This window comes from Bos indicus x Bos taurus, chromosome 3, assembly GCF_003369695.1.
Source record: "Bos indicus x Bos taurus breed Angus x Brahman F1 hybrid chromosome 3, Bos_hybrid_MaternalHap_v2.0, whole genome shotgun sequence".
NCBI classification, from domain to species: Eukaryota; Metazoa; Chordata; class Mammalia; order Artiodactyla; family Bovidae; genus Bos; species Bos indicus x Bos taurus.
Window position 1 is genome coordinate 86423810 of NC_040078.1, and position 23667 is coordinate 86447476.

General features: G+C 42.2%; 1 protein-coding gene across 9 annotated transcripts in view; it reads right to left on the reverse strand.

Annotated features, from left to right (window-relative positions):
- The window catches only part of FGGY (FGGY carbohydrate kinase domain containing), a 504128-nt gene that overhangs the window by 82905 nt on the left and 397556 nt on the right, over nucleotides 1–23667 (reverse strand). For all 9 annotated transcript variants that reach the window (XM_027537095.1, XM_027537097.1, XM_027537099.1 and 6 more), the window contains 3 exons: nucleotides 22353–22427; nucleotides 15970–16090; nucleotides 9788–9882 (listed from right to left, as the gene is read on the reverse strand). In XM_027537095.1, the coding sequence (XP_027392896.1) occupies nucleotides 9788–9882; nucleotides 15970–16090; nucleotides 22353–22427 (291 nt within the window). The remainder of the gene's footprint in view (nucleotides 1–9787; nucleotides 9883–15969; nucleotides 16091–22352; nucleotides 22428–23667) is intronic.

Consider the following 23667-nt stretch of genomic DNA (forward strand, 5'->3'; position numbering starts at 1 on the left):
ACATACATCTTGATCATTTGCCTCAATGATGCAATCAGAAGTCTTTCATAGATTTCAGAAAGACCTCTAAATATTCCATGGCTCTGAATCAATCTTCGTCCAGTGGTATCTATGTGCGCATTTATGTGTGTGCACATGTAGGCATTTTAAAGAACTTTTCCCCAATTACAGACAATTTCTGATTTAACTAAAGGTCTTATCTTCCCTCATGTCTTATTTGCTTCTATAGCTTAATTTACTGTGTTGAATATTAAATTTATATTGCACAGATCTTCTATTCCTAACATCCTAAAGAGAAAAAAGCCCAACTTATTCATTTCTAATTTATTAGAAATTTCTAATTATTAGAAATTTCTAATTTATCCCAACAAGGAAATTCACCATAAAAAGTAAAAGCATAAATGATAATTAGAATGATGAATTAAGTATGTATAGACATTCATTTCTACAAAATAATCTAATATATTTCTTCAGATTTGTACCAGTATAAAATGTTGTCTTGAACAAAATTAAGTCAAAGAGAAGTAGGTAAACTTTATTTTAGAATTACAGTTCTGAAATCCTCCTAAGCCACTAAAGGACTCAGTAGATATTTGGCTATTGTTTGTTTTTATAAAAGCCCAATTCTTAAGTTCCTGAGTAAAAACTGCAGGAGGAAGGAGATATTTGAAAAAAATGTTTGTTAGCCTAAACCTCTGTGTTAATAACAATACCATAAAAACTGTCTTTTAACTAAAGTTCTTAATTAGTTAAGTGCTTTTTTATATCTATCTCTATAAAAAGTAAATGGACAGGTTATGATTAAATACAAAAAGATAAAACACTACTGGGAACATGGTATGCAGTCTTCTCCAAACAAAAGAAGTAGAAAGCTTCCAAACCAAACAGGGTATGTTTCTTCTTTTTATTTCTACAAGTCATAATCAACAAAGTAGCAATGATAAACATGGATGCTGATTATTCTATTATCCATTCCACCCTAGAAGGGCAGCTGAGCTGCCACATGGTAATCTCTGCTTTTTCCAAGCAACAGATATAAAAAGCATGGTTTGTTGGAACAAAAAGAACAAGGTTATATGACCTCTTCATGCCTCACTGAAACTCCAAAACTTTGGCCACCTGATGCGAAGAGTTGACTCATTGGAAAAGACTCTAATGCTGGCAGGGATTGGGGGCAGGAGGAGAAGGGGACGACAGAGGATGAGATGGCTGGATGGCATTACTGACTCGATGGACATGAGTCTGAGTGAACTCCGGGAGTTGGTGATGGACAGGGAGGCCTGGCGTGCTGTGATTCATGGAGTCGCAAAGAGTTGGACATGACTGAGCGACTGAACTGAACTGAACTGATGCCTCACTGTCCCCATCTGCACAGTGGGGACTGTTAACATCCACTGGTTGCTGCAGAGATTCTACGAATGACAAACCAAAGATTCCATGACTGACATAGGATGGAAAGTAACAGGCCTTGATCTAGGATCACCCTATAAAGAGCAGGAGAGTCAAATGTCATATATCTTATATGTTGAAATAATCTCTTAAAAACAGAATTCCAATTTTGAGCTATTTTTAAATATTTATTTATTTTTATTGGAGTTGGTGCTGGACAGGGAGGCCTGGTGTGCTGCGATTCACGGGGTCGCAAAGAGTCGGACACGACTGAACGACTGAACTGAACTGAACTGATAGTTACTTTACAATGTTGTGTTAAAGTTTCTGCTGTACAGCAAAGTAAATCAGTTATATGTGTACATATATGCTCTCTTTTTTAGATTTCCTTCCCATTTAGGTCACCACAGAGCACTGAGTAGAGGTCCTTGTGCTATACAGTAAGTCTTCATTAGGGGATCTTAGTTCCCCAACCAGGGATCAAACCCATGTACCCCTGAAGTGGAAGCACTGAATCTTAACCACTGGGGAAGTCCCTAATTTTTGACTTTTATATCCATGATGCCATTTTGCAAACCGGATTAGAGTAAGAGATGTGTAATTAATCAGGACCTGAATTTGTGGTTGGTTGGTTGTTTTTTTTGAGTAGGAGCAATTTTCAAAAAATATAAGAATGTACTGTTAACCAGGTATGGCAGTAAGTATAAAGAATGTTAAGGGCAATATCACATTCTTAATTTAATACTTCTTTAAATTAATTACCATTTCAGGATTTTCTGTTAATTTTCTATTAGGCACTCACATATGGGATAGGACATTGAAAATCCAATCAGAGGCCTGAATCTACTTAATAAGAAACCAGAATCTCATAGCTCTTGAAGCATATGCTTATGCAGCAAAGGGCAAAAGGCTACTAAAGAGAGCTGACAGTATCAGGACCATATGTGAAATGAATGGGATTTTAAGAGGCCTGGGAATGAAAACCAAATGAAACTAAAACTCATACCAAAAGACTCCTTACACATAAGAAATGTGAGCCCTGAAATTTCACTCACTGTTGGTGGGAGTATAAAGTGCTAATATGTATCAAAGTCCTAAAGCTTGGGCAAACTATTTGACCAAACAACTATACTTCCATAATTTAGTTTCTGGAAATAATTTAGGGTGTGGTGGGCAAATTTTAGCTACAGGGATGTTATTAGTTGCAACATTCCTTAAAACAACAGAGACAACCTAAATATTCAAAACTAGAGGACTGGAAAAAATAAGTCACGGCATTTTCTATGGGGCAAAAAATTATACAGCCCACAAAAATGATAAATATAGATGTTTACTATGTATTTTGGGGTGGGGGAAAAGGTTATAAAACAATATGCATTGTATGAATACATTTCTGCAATCAATAAAAGTACAAAGTAATTTTAAAATATGGACCAAAGGATTAAAAGGACAGAAACCAGAATATAATATAGTGATAGTTTTAGGATAGCAATATCCTATCCTAAAACTTTTCATACTTTTCTTTCAGCTTAACTGAATTTTCTTATTTTTCCCAATGAACATGAATTATTATTACTTGTATTACAGAAAAAGGAAAAAACTCAGCAAATTAATATTGAATGTACCAAGAAATGGGATGGTTTCATATTTCTGAACATCCATTATATAAATCTATCCGTCCTTCCAAACCTCCAGAAAGCAAGATCATGATAATCAACTTTACTTTGCAAAATGTAAAACTGGTATTTATGGTGACAGAAAACCAAACAGAACTAAAAAGCACAGAAAGTTGACTCTCACAAAATAAAGCAGACTGGAGACGTATTGTGTCACATACAAAACCACAGGCTTTGAAGCACATAATAGGTGATGAATATAAACTGGCTCCAAATGAAGTAAAACCTCGCAAAAAAGAACAGAAAGGAGGAGAGGTTTTGGCTAAGTAGTGAGGGTGTTTGCAAGGACTGACCTTGAGGGTAGACCACTGCGGTCAGCGTGGATCGTTTATCCTGTGGGCACACATTACAGAAAGGGTGAGTAATCACCGCTCTCCACTGGCCGCTTACACGTATTGGTCTGCGAGACACAGGAGTCTGTCTGGAACGTGACAAGGAAAGCTGATGGTGGGAACACATGGAGTCAATGGTTTTCAGAGGCAGCAGCCCTCACACCATGGGAGGAAAAGAGGTTTTGATTAATTGGTTGATTCCAAGGGCTTGTTTTCCTTACCCTGAAAGATGGCTGAATTCATTCTGATCTCCTGTCACCGTCTCATTTTGCTGATTTTTGCTTTAGAGGCTTCTCTCTACTGCTTACCCGCCTCCTCCTGAGGTGGGGAGGGTGGGTGTCAAGATAAATAGCACTGTTAGAATTAAAGCTTATTTTATATTAATAGTCTTGGGGAAAAAAAACTGCCTTATAAGATAAGAAATTACAGGAAGCTAATGACTTCTGCAGAGGGCCTGAAGGAAGCAGAAAGTGGAAAGCCATGTTGTATTTCTGCCTCTTTGCCACTGGACTGAGTTTTTCTCTCATGGCATCATGAACCCGGTTTCTTGTTTTATGTGTCCTTTGCATTTCTCAGAACTTCTCTATTGTCTGTGCTTAGAAAATGGAAGTGTGCTGATAGCTCATAAAGTTATTTTTTCTAGTTTGTTAATTTTCCAGGACCTAGGAGCCTACAGAATTGTTATGGGATGCTCCCAACTTCTAATTGTGATTATTTGCATTCCAGGACATTCAGAATTAGAGAGGATCACTTTGAAGTGCACTGATGGACAGAGGAGCAGTGGGTGACCTTCTAGGGATGGGGGAGAGGTCAGAAAGATCATAGATGCCAAGACTGCCTGTATTCCATGTTTTTATGACTATAAGGAGGGAGGAAGGCTGGGCGTTTGTGGGCTGGGGGTTGGGGACCCCTGCTTTAAGATATTATTATTCTATTGTTTAATGTGGCTGGATGGCTATATCAATACCCTTTGTGAGACCCTAATTTGAAAACGGAAGAGTAGGAAGACTCTGCAGAAGAATTGATGCTTCTGAACTGTGGCATTGGAGAAGACTCTTGGGAGTCCCTTGGACTATAAGGAAATCAAACCAGTCAACCTTAAAGGAAATCCACCCTGAATGTTCATTGGAAGGACTGATGCTGAAGCTGAAGCTCCAATACTTTGGCCACGTGATGCGAAGAACTGACTCATTGGAAAAGACCCTGATGCTGGGAAAGATTGAAGGCAGGAGGAGAAGGGGACAACAGAGGATGAGATGGTTGGATGTCATCACTGACTCGATGGACATGAGTTTGAACAAGCTCCAGGAGTTGGTGACCAACAGGGAGGCCTGGCATGCTGCAGTCCATAGGGTTGTAAAGAGTTGGACACAACTGAGCGACTGAACTGAACTGGGGAAGACTTTAGCCGTCTAAAGGGAGGGCAGACAAGGGCAGGGGAAGAAAGGAAGACTCTGAGGATGAGAATATGAATGGATAAATAAACAAAGGGTGGAAGTAGGAACTGTCAGTGGAGTGCAAAATTTGAATAGCAATGGACCTTGTAACTTGAGTAATCTCTCTCATTAATAACCCATCAGAAAATTCCATCCACTATCCCTTTCCCTCCAGCTGATACACTTTCCCCAGAATTGAAATATATAGAAGTGTGCAATAGCTATAAGTAAAATTCACAAGTCTAAGTTCTTCTGATCTGTTTGTACTGGCAAAGGAAGGCATAGCACTCTATCCCTGGCTGATGTCATCCATTCATGGGCCTAAGAATTTGGGAAATTCTGTCTCCCCAGGCACGTAGTCTGGGTCTTTTGGAGTCTTCTTATCCTTTCCTTCATCTGAAGGAGATGCCACTGGCTGAACATACCAAAGTCAGCCCATCTAGATAAGAAGTGAAATTCTTTATCCAGCTACCATATGTGTAGCCAATGAGAAGACAAAACATATGGCCCATGGGAATCACTGAGTTGCTGGCAAGCTTTGCTCAGCTTTCTTAAAGGAAGGGGTAGCAGGCATCCTGAAGATCAAGTTAGGACCTATGAAGTTCAGGTTTGAAGTTTGAAGTTCAGGTTGAAGAATATGAATCACAGGGAGGAAGTTATTCTGTTTCACCTCAACCTGCCAGAGTCCTGATCTGGTCCCCAGACCTGGGGCACAGAGGTTTGCATCTCTTCTTTAGAGAGAGATGAATGAATCCAAGTGTACATGTATTTACATTTCCAAACATAATCATTATAACAATGTTGATAATTATAGCTGGGCTTCATGGAGGTTCATGGAATCAAGACTGCTGGGAGAAATATCAATAACCTCAGATATGCAGATGACACCATGCTTATGGCAGAAAGCAAAGAACTAAAGAGCTCTTAATGAAAGTGAAAGAGGAGAGTGAAAAAGTTGGCTTAAAACTCAACATTCAGAAAACCAAGATCATGGCATCTGGTCCCATCACTTCACGGCAAATAGATGGTGAAACAATGGAAACAGTGACAGACTTTATTTTTGGGGGCTCCAAAATCACTGCAGATGGTAACTGAAGCCATGAAATTAAAAGATGCTTGCTCCTTGGAAGAAAAGTTATGACCAACCTAGATAGCATACTAAAAAGCAGAGACATTACCTTGTCAACAAAGGTCCGTCTAGTCAAAGCTGTGGTTTTTCCAGTAGTCATGTATGTATATGAGAGTTGGACTATAAAGAAAGCTGAGCACTGAAGAAGTGATGCTTTTGAATTGTGGTTTGGAGAAGGCTCTTGAGAGTCCCTTGGACTGCAAGGAGAACCAACCAGTCAATGCTAAAGGAAATCAATCCTAAATATTCATTGGAAGGACTGATGCTGAAGCTGAAACTCCAGTAGTTTGGTCACTGGATGTGAAGAACTGACTCATTTGAAAAGACCCTGATGCTAGGAAAGATTGAAAGCAGGAGAAGAAGGGGATGACATGATGAGATGGTTGGATGGCATCACCGACTCAATGTAGATAAGTTTGTGTAAACTCTGGGAGTTGGTAATTGACAGGGAGGCCTGGCATGCAGCAGTCCATGGGGTCGCAAAAGAGTTGGACGCAACTGAACTGAACTTCATGGAGGTCACTGAACCTTTCAAAGGCGCTATCTCAGCAGTCCCACAGGTGTGGCAATTCTTAATTAAACATTTTTTTAAAAGGAAATAAACAAATGAAACAAGCACCTGGAGAGGTCAAGTGACACTGCTTGAAGATGTATAACAACCACACACAGAAGTCAAGACCACGTGGGTTCTCTCTGGCATGTGATGGCAGGTAAGATTCAGGTCTCTTGCACCTGCGGGCTTTCTTTACTAGATTATAGTGTCTCCTAAAAATAATCAGGAGAGGCACTTAATTTTGTGGGTTGAACAGGGGATGGGAGCTTGTCTTTAAAATGTGGTAAGCCTTGCAGTTGTTACTCAAGTCACTGATTCCAACATTCAATCTACCTTATTTTAGATACTTTTCTGGAAGACTAAGGGAGAATATTATGTAGTGAAGAAGACGTCAGTGTGGGATGAGGCTCAGTTTCCATCTAGGAGAAGATGTGAGTGGAATATTCTCAGAGTTAGAAACTCCAAATATGACTAAAATATCAACGAGGAGCTATAAGTCATGGTATGAAGAATTGGACAGAACAGTCAGATCATGTCACACTACTCTGTTTTGGCTGTAGACAATCTCCTTGTGACCAATGACATTCCTTTGCAGAAAATTCACCCTTGAACATATAAGAAGCCAAAAAACATTTTTCAAGAAAAAAGAAAAATATAAATAAAAACAGAAAGAAAATCGGCAGAGGATATATATGACCTTGATTTCAATTTTGCTTTTGTCCCTTATTAACTGTAGCCTTGGGCAAATTTCTTAAAACATCTCTGAGCCTGGTTTTCTTCATATATAACACAGGAATAAAAAGTCCTACCTGGAGACTGTCAAGATTAAATGAGGTGTCTTCATCTGCTCGGGCTGACATCACGAAATACCAGATTGAGTGTTTAAACAACATAAATCTATTTTCTCAAGGTGCCAATATCAAGGTGCCAGCAGGGTTGGTTCTGGTTTGCAGATGGCTACCTTTGGGCTGTGTCCTCACATAACACAGAGAAAGCAAGGTCCAGTATTCTTCTTAGAAGGGCACTAATCTCACCATAGAGGTCCCACCCTCATGACCTCACCTAATCCAAATTACCTCCCAGAGGCCACATCTCTAAATATCATCATGCTGCAGGATTCAGGATTCAACATTTGAATTTTAAGGGAAAAGAAACTTCCAGTTCATAATATGAATTAACCTATGCAGAGCCTTAGTAAGCATCTCTACTGCTTTGTTTTAGCAATTATGCTTCATCCCAGGGAGGGCGAGGCAGCTAGTTCTGAGAACATCTTCATCAATCAATACATTAAAATAAGTCACTGACATTTCAACAATAAATACCTCCATGTGACGTTTCTGACAGTTACCAGAAAATCCAGAAAAATGTTGAAAATTCAACTCTCCCATCTTTGTATAAAAACTCCAGTTAAAATCCACAAGCATAAGACTGATCTATACATCAGTGTCTCTTTTGCTGTCTCGTACACAGGGTTATTGTTACCATCTTTCTAAATTCCATATATATGCATTAGTATACTGTATTGGTGTTTTTCTTTCTGGCTTACTTCACTCTGTATGATAGGTTCCAGTTTCATCCATCTCATATGGACTCTGTGGGAGAGGGAGAGGGTGGGGAGATTTGGGAGAATGGCATTGAAACATGTATAATATCATATATGAAATGAGTCGCCAGTCCAGGTTCGATGCACGATACTGGATGCTTGGGGATGGTGCACTGGGATGACCCAGAGGGAGGCTATGGGGAGGGAGGAGGGAGGAGGGTTCAGGATGGGGAACACAGGTATACCTGTGGCGGATTCATTTCGATATTTGGCAAAACTAATACAATATTGTAAAGTTTAAAAATAAAATAAAATTAAAAAAAAATCCACAAGCAGTCATGAATGGGTTCAATTCTTTGGAAGAGATAGTTCATAAGCATCAGCTTGAGCGGCTTGGACAGGGTGCAGGGCATTACACTTTCAAAGTGTTGGAATGAGACCCTTGCATGTGACCATTTCCAATATGTACCCTTAAATTCTGTAATCTTTCTGGATCTCTGTTGCCCATGTGGGTTGTGAGAGGTACCAGGAAGATTATACGAAAAGCACCTAGAATAGTTCTTGGTACAAAAGAAGGTTACAATAAATAAAGCTCTCATTATTGAGCTACTAATGGAAAACCTGGCTTCTAGTCCCAACCTTGAGACCGTGGGCAAGTCACTTAAGCTCTCTGATGCTCAGCTGAACAAATACTTCTTCAACTTTCAGTTACAGCTTCGGAGCCAGACTTCTTGGTTTTGGCATTTACTAGCTGTTTCAACATAAGCCAAGTTATTTAACTTCTTTTGCCTCAGACTCATCAACTATAAAAGGGGGATAATAGAGCTGTTGTGGGACTGAATGTACATTCCTGATTCAGAGAAAGAACTCATGTGCTCCTGATTATTATTATAGATAAAGAAACAGAGTGAACAGCAGATCACAGAACTTGTAGGAAGTCAAGTGAGGGCTGATTGCAGAGCTTGTGCTCTGAGCCCTAATCCATATGGTTTCTCTACCTTTTTGTAAACCTATTGTTAGCCTTATTATTTTACAACTCAAAATCTCTCCATAAAACCCATGTGTGAAATGTCTTTTGCAATTTGGTGGGAGGAAAAGCTTTGTCTCCCAAAGAGACTAATATGCTTCCTCTTTTTGAAAATAAGAATTATGCAACTTATCATGTGTTCTTTTTTGTCTTGGCTGCCAGGAAGCTCAGAGTCAAATTGTGTGCTCCATCATCACCAGCAAGTTGTTTCCTTCTTCCTGTATCTCTGTTCCTTATTTTTTTCTTTTAATTCCCTTTTACAAACATTTTCATTTGTGTCTCTTGTTGAAAGAGGCCTTGGAGGTATTTAAAAAGTGGTAGGTGGAGATGAAGGAAGCAAATAAAAATCAGAAATTCACATGAAAAATTTAAGTTTTCTACCTTACCTGTTTCACTTGCTAAAAGAAAAAAAAATGGGGAAATTTAGATGAAATCATGTAAGAGCTATTTTAAAGGAGAAAAAAAAAAAAAAAAAAAGAAAGCCAATAGAAGAACAGAACAACTGACAGTAACGAAGGCCAAGTCAAATGAAAACTGCAATAAATACGTCTGAGGCTAGAAGTGTTTGTGCTTTCCCTGGCTGGAACCTATCATTTCTTAATTATATCCTGTGTGTGTTTTGCAAGACATGAGCTGCTGTCAAGACGAAGGACAGCCCCAGACAGAGGCGGGGCCACGGCCCACCCCTTGGTCCTCACATACCTGTACAGAAGCGAAATCCCCCGAGGCACAGGCCCCCAGAACAGCAGCGCCCACAAGAACAGACTCCACCTCTTGCGACAGGACCACAGGCAAGCCTGCGCAGAACAAGGCCACACCTTGGTTAGGGAGCAGGGCCAGGGGAGCCAGTCAGCAGCCCCGGCAGCACAAACACCTGATGTAGAGGCAGCGGCAGGGCCCCCTCCCTGCCCCCTGCAGTTCCAGTTCTGTAGGATTACCTGCCTGCCAGTACCGTAGACAAGGGTCCCTTGGGAACCAACACACACACACACACACACACACACACACACACACACACACACACACACACACACAGACACACACAGACACACACAGACACACACACACCTCAACTCAGGAGACTTTTCTGCCTAGGGTTTCTAGGCTTCTGCTAGCTGCTACCTGCCATTTCGAGTAGTTTTCTACAAACTTTTCTGAAGTGCTCTACTGAGCCTATGGTAGACAGAGATGAATCTGACTTCTCTGCTACTCAGGTCTCAAAGGGGAGATGGATGAGAAAGAGACAGAGGCCTCACATGGGGTTCAGTCTATAACTGAGATGCACTAAGAAAAGGGAAGTGTGACAGAGGGTGTGATGAACCTTGGAGGCGGGGGTGCTCCTACATCTCTCAGAGTGCAAGCGAAAGCCCTTACCAAGGCTGACAAGGCACTCCAGGACCCGGGCTACTTCTCCCACCCTGACTGGCTCCTCCTCTCCTCCAGGCCGCATGATCCTGTCACCTTGCTCTTTCCTGAATCAGCTTCAGGCCTTGCCTGTGCTGTTCCTCCTGTCTGGGTCACTTCCTTCAGGATGTCCCTGGGGCAACTCCTTCCTGCAAGTTTGTGCAAACATGTCTTCCCATTGTGGCTTTCCTGGCCATCCGAAGGAAAATGACAACTTACCCACAACATCCCTTATCCCCCTTGACTTCCTCAATGCCCTTCAACACTGTATTATTACTTCTCTGGTTTTCTGTCTTGTCTGCTAGAACACAAGCTCCATGAGGGCAGAGGCTTTATTTTGTCCACTGCTGAATCCCTAGAATTGAGACTGGTATTGAGCACATGTAAGTGCTTATATGATGAACGAATAAATTTTTGAGACGGGGAAGGGGGTCAGAGCAGTGGAGCTCAGGATTCAATAAGACTATGAAGGATGAGTAGGGGTCCACCAGGTAGGGAGGAACACTCCTAGCTCAAAGTGGACTTAAGATGAATAGGAATAATTTAGAATTCTTAGTATTTTATATGTGTGCATATGAAAAAAAATACATAAAATATAAATATTTTTGATAATCAGGAGATGGCAGCAAACTCCACAGAGGTAAGCTCTGTGGCCAGACCTGTAGGATCTTCCTTTACTCAAGACATTGTTTTTCCAAAGACTGGATTTTTCTTCCTGTCTTTTCTGGGGAAGACTTCCTGGACATAGCCTCCTCTGCCCTCCCACCATCTCCTAACTCATCATCCCACTCCAAGGTTGGGGCCCTTTCCCCAGCTACCCTTGATGAAGGGAACAGGGGACAGAATTCTCACACATATCCCAGCAGACTTAGGAATACCAGCACCACCCACAGGGGCAGTGCTGGAGACTTTGCTGATAAGATGGGGTGGGGTCTCTGGGAAAAGCTCAACCTGGTTCCACTAGCCCTGTGTCCTTCAGCAAGTCATTTATACACTTTTAGCCTCAGTTTCCCCCTGTGTAAAACGGGGATAATAACAGGTTTGCTGGAATTTAATGGGAAAGGGTACGTGCAGGGCTCAACACAATCCCTTTCAGAATGGTGGTGTTAGGATGAATCTCAATGAGGGGTGAGGGCCTTCTAGGTGCACTTCACCTGGGCTGGAAAGTGGACCAGTGGGGAAAGAATGGGGGAGATGCCCATCAGTCGTCCAGAAGGCAGGAGAGACACCAGGCCACGTGGGAGGGCTGTGTGGGCCACACGTGGAGAGAGCATGACAAGCCTTTGCAGAGTCTGGGGATCGTGGGGATGGGAATGTGATCTTGACCATCCCATGGGCTTTGGACTTATCACATGACATCATCCCACATGCTGCTTGCCTCCTAGCCTTTCTTTCCCTGTTAAAGCCTCACTGGTCTGAGCAAAGAAGAACTGCTCACGGCCCTTGTCCTCAGGAATGGGACTCCAGGGGGAGCTGGGTGGATCCCCTCTCAGCTCTCCAGTTGCAGCCCAAAGTACTCTGGAGTCAGGCTGCCAGGGTTTGAATTTTGGCTTCCTCCCTGTCTTAGCTGTGTGACCCTAGGTGAGTTATTTAACCTCTCTGTGACTGTTTTCCCAGCTGCAAAATGAGGTTGAAATTCCACTGATCTCACAGAGTTGTTGTGAGAATTTACAAGCTTATTTGAGCATTTTTAATACTGTTTCGGAACATTCTCATAAAAAATTGACCCAACTTCTATACTTAAAAAAAAAAAAAGTGATATTGTAAATAAGGCACTTAAAAGAGTTTGTGGCTTAGAGAAAGCACTAAACTGGGCTTCCCAGGTGGCACTAGTGGCAAAGAACCCGCCTGCCAATGCAGGAGACACAAGAGATGAGGGTTTGATGCCTGGATTTGGAAGATCCCCTGGAGAAGGGCATGGCAACCCATTCCATTATTCTTGCCTGGAAAATCCCAAATTCTTCATGTTTATCCGATTTGGGTCCTGGGACACTGACCTGTATGGACCATGTCTGCAGGCCCCCTGCCCTCTGATCACATCCTTGACTGAGCTCATCTGCAGTCAGGCGGCCCTTCTTCACGCAGCCCCTCAGCCCCAGGTGGGTTACCTCCCGCCCTGGCCCCTGGAAGCCTCGGGGTAGTTAGACTGTGAGTAGACTCATGGTACTGCCTGGTGGCCGGGGTTTCCCTCAAACCTGCCCATGCCTCTAAACAGACCCTTTACTGGACTTATCTCCAGTTAATCCAATGTGAGTGTGTCATCTGCTCTCTGCTTGGATCTGACTCATACTGACACCAACGTCCTCTGGGTCTCCTTATCCTCTCTGGAGAGTGGTCAGAGCACAAGAACACTTTTTCTGTTTGTAATGAGCCTCTTGGCAGGACAGGACTGTTCTTCTTTACATGCCCGTGCCAAACTCAGAGAATGAATACATGAAAGAGTAAATGACTGAATAATGAATAAGACAGGCACAGGGAAACCCCTACTGAAATGGCCAGAATTTTTCAAAACAAAATTTAGGAGGAACATTTAGTCCCGAGTCAGTGAGAGAAACCTATAATTACTCAGTACACACCAAGTATTTCTTGAAACCACAGTTAACTATATGCCCAGGGTACAACAAGATTCCTCTTCCTCACGTAGAGGACATTTCTCAAGTTGGCAAAATCCTGCTCTCCCTGCTCTCCCTGCATGGAGCAGGCAGGAGCAGACTGTTTCCCAAATGGCAAAGACTTGCTTACAAAATATTTAACTTCTTTTTTTCTAAAATGCACCTCCATCTTTTCGGCGTGGGGCTGCCTGAAGGGAAGAAGTGAACTAACATTCATTGAATACTTATCTTAAGCTAAGCACAGAGATTGGTGCACACAAACTCATGAGTATTTATTCCTCGGCATGCTCTCTATGAGGGAAAGAATATTATTTCTACCTTTCAGAAGGGGGAAATGAGGCTGAGTGGTAAAGCAATTTGCCTAAAGTCACAGAGCTAGTGCTCTGCTCCATTATTCCATACTATCTCCAATGAATCTGCCAAATTCCATTATGTTTTCACATGTATTCCTGAGACCCATGTATCAGGTCTATGGTTCTTTCTATAGCTTTGTTTGCAGGAAAACTAGAGCAATTACAATTTTCAAGGCACCAAACACTCTACCTATACACCCACAGCTTGTGTACCCGTCTTTTACAGAAACAAATGCAAATGTGTTCTTTTTGCAGAGTGCTGGGTGAAGGAGAGGAAGAAGGCAGCTTTGCCTGGAATGTGAACTATTTTATCTGATGCATTAATGAGTCTAGCAGAACCCAAAGCATTTCAAGGCAGATGCACTTTGCCATCACTTGTCAATCACAGGCTTCCCCAGGCAGAGGCATTTCAGGCCAAAGAAAAGATCCCTTTGTTCAAAACTGTAACTGGTCCACAGTCAGAGACAAAGGGTCCAGTTTCAATCGGAATCCAAATAACGATTAACAGCCTTTTCATTTGACAGCCTAAAGCAGAACAGTTTCCAAAGTAGAACTTTCTATGAAGCCACTGCACCCCTTTCTTCTGAGTCAGCTCAGTGGTGTGAGGCCTGGAAGAGAACTCACTTTCCTAAAGGCTGGAGCCACAGTGCAGAGTCAGGGCCGGCTGCCCTGCTCTCGGGCCATTGTTTCCTATTCCCTCTGGTGATGTGTCAGCCAGGGTTGATTCTATCTCCCTTCCTAGATCCAGGCAGGAAGTCTTGGTGGCTCTTTGGAGGCTGGATGTTGGAAAGTCACTCACAGATCAGATCTGAAGTATGAATTGTATTTGAACAAGCTAGTTATGGCTTTTCTCTTAGGGAAAATTATAAGGTAATCTGGGCTCCTTTTTTACGTCTTTTCTGCCTCCATATGGCCCATTTCCATAGGTTTTGGACACTTTAGGAAAGGGGGATTCATCATTAAATGGTTATAAACTGGGCAGAAAAGTTAAGAAACCTGGGTCAGCAGCATAGTGTAGAGGACATTAGGTCTGGACACACCCAGTACCATCCTAGTCTGGCACCTACCAGGTGTCTGACCTTGGATGGTCAATATAAGTCACCTCCCTGACCCTCAGTTTCCCTGCTGTAAGACAGGGGCACCGATTCCTACCTTTGGTGGTGTGTGCAGATTAAATGTAAATAAAGTGATTTACCTTGACACAGAGTAGGAGTGCAGTTGAGTGTAGTCAATTCTACTCCTATTTTTACATACTTACCCTTAGACCGTGTGCTTTTGATACTGTTCACTGGTCTATGCTTCTGTTTCCCTACCTCTAAGAAGGGGTTCAGCAACAGAGTTTGATCTCATAACGTGAAGAGGGTGATGTTGCCCATTATGTGTGGGAAAGCTCTCACCTGTGGGTATCTTCGTGGCCTGGAGGGGGGAAGGGAGAGTCTGGCAGAAAACTGGAGCCCCCATTCATCAGAGGTATGGCATACAGGGGACAGGGGGGCAGCAAGAGATCATGATGAATGGAGGCCAGTGGAGGGAGAATCAGATGAGACTGGAGTTGGGCTGTGAGCAGGGTTCAATCCTTTCCCACTTCCCTCTGGTTGCCCTGCCCTGGTACCTGGCCTCCGTGTGGTGGTGGGGAGTGGGAACATGAGTTCTCAGGAGACAGTGGGAGAAAAGGGAGCAAAAGGCATGAGGGCAGCAGGTCCAGAGGGAAAGGAGCCCAGGTCAGCCACTGGGACTCAAGCAGGCCTCCTATTCATGGAGTCCCTTCCATGGGGCTCGGGAGTCTGCACTATGAAGCCTGCTTGCTTTTGTCTGTTCAGATCACAGAAGGATCAGCCCATTACCCAGGATTCCCTCCATCTGTGTCATGATCTCTGGTTCTGATGAGTTGAGAAGGAATCACAGGATCTTGACATTTCAATCAGGGCTCAAATTCCCACCAGCAGCCAGACACCCGCAGCTCCCACCATAGCCAGGCTCGGCAATCTTTCTTCAAGATGGTTTGCTTATCACTTCCGCCAGTCACTTGCCCTGCACTGTTACAGATCCAAACCAGGGCAAGGTCATGGTGTTTCCATAACACCCTGTGCTTTTCTCACTCAAAGCTCTTGCTACACTAGATGTGATGTGTCTGTTTGCTGTCCGCCTTCTTCCACAGACCCTGAGCTCTCTGGGGGCAAGAATCATGTTTTCATTTCTGTATCTTCAATACTACCCAAAGTGGGGTATGAGAAGAGGTACTCAAGACTCTTAAGTAAATATTTGAAAACTAAGATCGGGCCCTTGCCAACTTCTCTTATTTCTTACCATCATCCAGTAGTTGGATACACATAGAAGTCACTTTTCCTGGTATGACAACAGCAGTTAACTTAAGAAAAAAATCATTTTAACATAAATGCTCCAAATAATATGGCACCCCACCTATATCCTCCTTTTTTCTACCCTGTCTAGATCTTGGCCACATTCATGTGCTGTCAAGTCTAGGATAATCTCTACTCCTCCTCCTCATACTTACCAGTGATGTCGGCGTGCATTTGCACAAAAAGGGGATTCTTGCTGAGGCCACCACACAGGAAAAGGGTGCTGATCGAGTGCCCTGCTGACTCCATGGCCTCTATAATGAGGCGCGTCCCGAACTTAAAAGGAAAAATAGAAGAAAGCATCAGCATGGTAGCAAAGGGAAATGATACAGAACATTTGCTAAGTGTTTACCCAGCAGTAGAACCTGCACTTGGAGCCTGACATATATATACTCTCTTAGAAAGTCAGGACTCAAGGAGATTACATTGCTCGTGATAATGCCATTATATTAAGTTGCAGAGTGGGAATTCCAACCTGGGTCTGCCTGATTCCAAAACCTTCTGAATTATTATACCATTTGCTTCTATCAGTAGTCATACGTTGACAAAACAAGTTGACAGTGTTAACACAGTTCATTCAACTACACAGATTTGATGAGTATCCACTATGGTCCAGATCCTCTACGATAAACTTTTTGGCACCAGGGGCTAGTTTTGTGGAAGACAATTCTTCCACAGACTGGCGTGGGGTTGGTGGTTTCTGGATGACTCTCATAAGGAACGTGCAACCTAGATCCCTTACATGTGCAGTTCACAGCAGGATTCGTGATCCTATAAGAATCTAATGCTGTGGCTGATCTGACAGGAAGGAGAGCTCAGTTGGTAACATGAGTGATGGGGAGCAACTGTAAATACAGATGAAGCTTCGCTAGCTCACCTGCCACTCACCTCCTGCTGTGCAACCTGGCAGGCTGGGGACCTCTGCTCTATAAGTTATGGGGAATGGAGTGACTGGCAGCTCTGCTCCAAAAAACTCTGTTTCAAAAGATCGCTGCTGGAGATCTCTAAGTCAGTTTTCCTTCCTTAAAGAGGAACTAAAGAAGTTAGTTCCTTGGAAATGGCGCCAACAAACTTAGCAGCAGAAACATAGAAAGAGGGCTCTCATTGCACAAGGAAGGTGAGCCACAAGACTTCAGGCTGGCAAAGGGCTAAAAGAACCTTTGTTATCACCTGAAGCCAGGTAGTGGTTCTAATGAGACGGTGTCCAGTGCCAGAATCCATTCCTCATCAGTCCTTAGTGATCTGAGATGATGCAGAAACCACATGCCCTGTTTGGCTCAAGCTTCACCGTATTTTCATTTCAGCCCTTGTGTCTTCCTATCTTTTGAAAATGTGTTATTTTCATCCTTGTCTTGTTCAGTTCACGAAACTCAGTAAAAACTGATGCTTGACAAGAAGATACTACCATAGGGTCATCAAGGTGAATCTTAATACATAAGTCATTAGTTTTAGGTAGGGTATTAGAGTAGCTAAAAACCATAATTTCCTAGAACATTAAAAAACTGGAAGTCTCCAAATCATCATTTATTTGAGAGAGGATTAAAAACAAAAAGATGAACTGTGATATGATGTTAGGAGGCAGCTGCACAGTGATGTTAGAGAAAGTGGCTCTGGGAAGAAATGAGGGAGAAGGTATTTTGGTGTCACGATAGCCCTTGAGATGTTCAGACAGAGCAACTATGGAGAGTGACCAAGTCCCAGGTGTGCACACAGGAAGTGGCTGAAGCAGATGGAAGAAAAGGTCAAGGGGAAGGAGAAGGTCAAGGGAGAAAGGGAGGTTAAGGATCTGGGAGGTAAGAGATGGTGCAAACACCAAGAAGGTGGGGTGTGGGCTTCACAGGTTCAGTGAAGGTAGACAGTGGTTCTGGTCAGATGGCATTCAAGTGCACAAAGAAGGCGACGACAGCTCAGCTTGAGGACATGCAGTATCTGAGCTTCACCAAAGGAAGGGAAGAGGGTTTAGGAAATCATCAGGATGCAGAAAATCCTGATAGCTGTGGAGTAAATGATGAGGGATGGAGGAGGTCCTAGCAAGGAACCTGGAACTAATAAGCCACCACCAAGTGGAAGAGTTCAGGAAAGGTCAAAAGGAGACACCACATGTCCTACTACTTCCCAGAATCCTTCTTGGTGACATTCATCTTGACTGAGCAGTGCTTGCACCACCAGGAAGGGCCCTGGCCACAGAAAACCAGGAAACTAATCCCATCACCATAACACCTGAAACTGTGAGCCACGTGGCAGAGCAGTTCTCCTGGGTTCCCTACCCTGCTGCTCTCTGCCCGGGTGCCCCTTCCCAATAAAGTCTCTTGTTTTGTCGGCACGTGTGTCTCCTTGGACAGTTCATTTCCGAGTATTAGACCCCTTTTTGAGTCCTGGAAGAGGTCCCCTTTCCTGCAATAGTGGGGGCAGTTCAGGAGCAGAACCAGGCATTTCCAGCCCACAGGTCTTCAGGTTTGTTGGAGCTATTAGCGAGTCTAGTAAGAATATGGATTAGATAAAACTTGGGCCGCCAAAGATCATCCACAGATGTAGTGTGTTAAAGAAAAGATTAAAACATGTTGTACCCTATAAGACCAGATCCTGCTTATTGAATATGCCTGATTACCCCCAGGTGTTCTTTCTTAAGCTTTTTGCGGCGGTCATGAACCCTCTTGAGAATACGATAAAGCCTACTGACCTCCCCAGAAAAAAGTCATATATAAAATAGTATTATAATTAATTTTAGGAGCCCTACAAATGGCCTTACATCTGCCATGGATCATTTGGTGTCCGTGGATTCCAGGTAACCCTAGTCTACTCTAGGAGCATGAATCTGCACCTAGGAAATAAGAGTATGGCTTTTGAATTAAAAAAACAAAACCAAAAAAAAAAAAAAAAACCTGGGAAGGCATTCAGGCATTTTACCTACTTTTAGAATCAAATTCACACCTAACCTTTCCATGACTCAATTCTCATTTTAAAAATGGGAATAAAACATCATATTTTTCATTTGATAACTCCATGGACTGTCTAAAATGTTAATATGCAACGAAAATTTAAAATGTGGTCTTAGACTTGATGAAATACAGAAATATTTACCTTGCAAAGTTGCTGCTGTAGACAGCATATGTAAAGCTCACAGAAGAGTGTCTAGTACACGGAAGGTATTTAGAAATGAGAGCTATTCTGGTTATTAGCTATAGGCTAAGCACTCTGCTATGCTCTTTAACATCACTTCTAATTTTATGAAAAAAAATCAAAAGCTGCATATTATTATCCCCATTTAGGATTTCCATAATTTGCTTAAAGCCATGCAGTCTGCTTCAGGGGAGGGGAAGCTGCCTCCTAACGTGCATGGAGATGCTGTGCAAAATGGATATTTCTGATATTTCTAAAACCAGAAACCTGGGGGCTCATGTGATTAGCAGGCCTGAGAGGAGAGTAACACAAAGCACATTCTCTGGGAAAAGTTGCGAAGCGATCAGAACAAGAGGCGCTCCTTCCAGAGGGGCTGGGATGGCCGATCTATCCTCCGTGTGGCATTGTCAGCAGGAAATTCCCACTCAGGCTGCTGGTTAGTTACAGGGCCTTCCCTTTCGGCAACTTAAACGCCACTCTGTGTGAAACACTCCACCCTCCTTAAACGCCCCACCAAAGGGCTTTGTGCTAAAATGATTTTGTGCTCACCTTTCTGGAAAAAATGTTTTCACAGAGAAATTTAAATTAAAATTAGGCCGTTCCACTGGGAATGTACAGAACCAAATGCAAATAGAGAGACTTCAAATGCAAATAGTACTTTTAAAGAGTCTATTCTGCAAAGAAAACTATAGATGAACAGGCTATGGATAAACTGGGTGTTTGACAGGTCTTTCAATTAAGCTTGGTCAAGAGAGAATTTCACTTCATGAAGGGTTTTGCATAGTCTCAAATTAACTTCACTACAATATCTCTTTAATTTCATTCTGTTCTTAGAAAATGTCAACCATAGATATTGCTATGGAGAGGAATGTGCTTAAATAACTTTATAATCAATAGGTGTAAGGAATATTCATAGTCAGTGAACACATTTTTTTGAACATCATGGGAAAATCTCTGGTATTAGAATGCTCATTAAAATGCACATTAAAACACACAAATGAACTAAAAGATCAGAACACCCAGATACTTTTGCAAAACAGACCGAACTCCTCACAGTTCAATGGACTGCACAACATAGCCTTATTGAAAAATCTGTCTTCAATTGCCTTTCCTTTGTGGTGCTATAAAGGTCATTAAAACAATGGAGAGAATAAATATGATAGCTTTTAATACATGTACGACCTATTACAAACAAAAGTGATTTGCCAAGTGTGTGGTGTTCGGGAAAATGTAGCTGGCTTCCCCCGCCCCAGCCTTCCCCCACCCATGGCCTGCATTGTACATTCTTGGATTTCTGCTACACTGTTCTTACCAGGAAGGGGACTCTGTGGGACAATCCTGGCCAGATTAATGATGTTTTCTAAAATGTGTCAAACCAAAACTGTTCTTGGGAATGCCTGAAGGCTTATTTCAATCACGTAGCTTTTACAAACTGATCCAAGAGCAATGGTAGCATGGTAACATGAAAGAGCAAAAGCCAGAGAGCAGAAGGACAGAGGTTCAGATTCTGACTCTGCCATGCACTAGCTGTTTGACCTTGGCAAGCAGTGTTCCCTGTCTGTAAAATGAGACAAGCCCACCTACTTACAGGGTTACTCACTGTGGGTAAGGTACCCTGTTTGGTGCCTGGCACAGGCAGTGGGCATCAGTGAGAGGGAACAGGGATGATCATCAGATGATGGTGACCCTTGGCTCATCCTGGGTGGCCTCCTTCTTCATGTTTCCCTCTTAGCAGGGACTCAGAAGGATGAGCCTCATGCAGCTCTGATATTTTCCTAGATTATTCATTTTAATGCCTGTGATTCATTCCACTATAAGACTTTCCACACATTAACATCAGAAAATAAAAGCTCCTCAATACACTGTGTACCCAGGTTTATTTTACAAATCTGTGGGTTTAAATCCCAGTTCTGCCACTTACTAGCGGTATGAAACTGAGCAAGTTAATTAACCTCACTTAGGCTTAGATTCTAATCTTTGGAACAGGGATTATAATTCCTCCCTCATAAGGTAAAGTCATATAATGTATGTAAAATATTTAGCCTACTATCTGGTACATAATATCTCAAACCTGTATCATTTATTATTATTATCTTTACTATAAAGCAAGATCACTAAATAACTACCTTTACTACTGATGCATATTTCTGTTCTCCATTTTTTCATCTTTTCATACTAGTCACTCTTGCCATTTTGAGAGATGTCAGAACTATCCTTTTTTTTTTTTTTTAAACCAAGTTGCCATAAATAAAGCAGGCTGACTGGTATTACTGGACTGGACAAGCTCTTATATCAATAAGACAGTTGCTTCAGTAAGTTGTTTCTAGATGAACTTGTTTATAAGCTAAAAAGGATTATTTAATTGTGTTGGCCAACTCGGCTCTTTTATTGTATGTATGTGGTACCTGGGTAAATCCAAACAAAAGGAAAGTACTTTAGTTGATGATATGGACATATAGAAACTATGTATGTAATTCTATTCTTTAAACCAATGAGGATATGAAAGTGGCATGTGGAGAACAGAGTATTTGAATAGCATATAGTTATATCTATATAGCATGAATAAATAAAAGTACTTTGCTTAAGTAGGTATATTTATGAAAAATAAACTATGACTCAGAATTCAGGGAACTGATTCTCCTTTCCTTTAGTCTCCAACTCCCTTTCCAGAGCAGAGCAACTAAGCCTCACTGGATTATTGTTATTTTGGAGTTCCTACCAGCTCTGAGATCCTGAAAGCCATGACTCACTCCCTTCAAATGCACTTTCTAACATGCACATACATGCAATCTTTCATGTTATTTCAGGGTTTAGAGCCCTCCTGTAGCTCACTCACAGATCACCTCTAGACAATGAGTCCTTAGACAGTGATGCTTGACCTTCTAAAAACTTGTTTTCATTTCTGGTTGATCTTCAGTTTAGGAGTTCCTAACACTGAATTCTCCCCTTTCTCCTTCCCTAACCATCCAATGCTTTCGTTTAAGCACCTAATTATAAAAACAAACATTTTCATGTTCCAAGGAAGCTTACTATTTAAAGGAACCCCGGACTGGATGCTTTTGTAAAGTGAACAATATCACATATTTTATAAATCTGGACATTCTTAATGCCAGCTCTTCTTAATGCACAAGAACATGGCATCTGCTTGCTTGCTTCTATTTAATTGAACTTAGAAGACAAAGTAGATAAATGGTAGGTAAGATGTTCTAAGATTTTAACTCCTTTTAGTTCTCAGCTATGTGAAGCTATTAGTAAAGTAGATAAAGATCTTCAGAATTTCCTTCTGGACAAGCATCTATTTTTGGCAAGCTCCCTAGAATCTCTGTCACAACAGCATATGATGTATCCTGGGGGATATGCAGTCTCAACTTTATCAATAGACCTAAATCTCTTTAAAAATGGCATTCAAGTGTCTTACAGCAATAGCTTGAACTGTGGCCAGGTAGAGAATGGCAAGATCATCGAGGTCCTGAGATAGTTTCAATCCAGTGACCTATAGGGATGAAGAAAAGAAAAGATGGAGCCATGGTTAGAGATAGTTCCCATGAAACACGCTCAGATGTGTTTTCTTGCCGAAGCAAGTTCATATGCAAATCCCCTTTTTGTAAGCTGAACGTGAAGCGACTACTAAATTGTTTAATCTCCAGACCTGGAAAAAGTATTCTTTCTTCCCCCAAAGAAAATGCCTTGCGTTGGATTAGAGAAAAACAAACCAAACAGTATAAGGAGATTGTGTGTGGTTTTTCTTAGGAGATTGTGTTTGATATTTATTAGCATGGAATGAATTAAATATTTTTCTTCTTATCTGAAAACATTATTCTTTTATTACCAACACCTATTTTCTTTGGCTTACAGAAATCAACATGTAGCTCTGGCATTCTAGTAAAAGATGATCTTATTCTGAGTTCTGCTACTGTTAGAAATCAGTGGGGTATTCAGAGTAAACTAACATGTCTCCTATAAATGTTATACCTGCTGCTGCTGCTGCTGCTAAGTCGCGTCAGTCATGTCCGACTCTGTGCGACCCCATAGATGGCAGCCTACCAGGCTCCCCCGTCCCTAGGATTCTCCAGGCAAGAACACTGGAGTGGGTTGCCATTTCCTTCTCCAATGCATGAAAGTGAAAGTGAAGTCGTTCAGTCATGTCTGACTCTTCTCGACCCCATGGATTGCAGCCTACCAGGCTTCTCCATCCATGGGATTTCCCAGGCAAGAGTACTGGAGTGGGGTGCCATTGCCTTCTCTGAATGTTATACCTACTAGGGGATAACTTAGAATCTGTGGTTTGCAAGGGAATTCAATTAAAGTCAATCCAAACCACATGCTTTTTTATGGAGCATGTAAATTTCTGAGAGGTTCCAGGACAACAGGTTACTGGATTTGGGTAGTTTCAAGACTTGTTCATGGTCTCACTTTCATGTCTCCCATTTGTGAAGGTGTTCTCTTGGGACATTTCTAGAGGGTGAAGACTGCCGGTTTCTTTAAGTCTAGTCCGAAGCTGGTGGGCATCAGTGCCACAGTTCACTTCAGATTTTCATGACAAAATTAATTTACATCCAGTACTCCTGCCTGGAAAATCCCATGGATGGAGGAGCCTGGTAGGCTGAGGGCCATGGGGTCGCTAAGAGTCGGACATGACTGAGCGACTTCACTTTCACTTTTCACTTTCATGCATTGGAGAAGGAAATGGCAACCCACTCCAGTGTTCTTGCCTGGAGAATCCCAGGGACAGG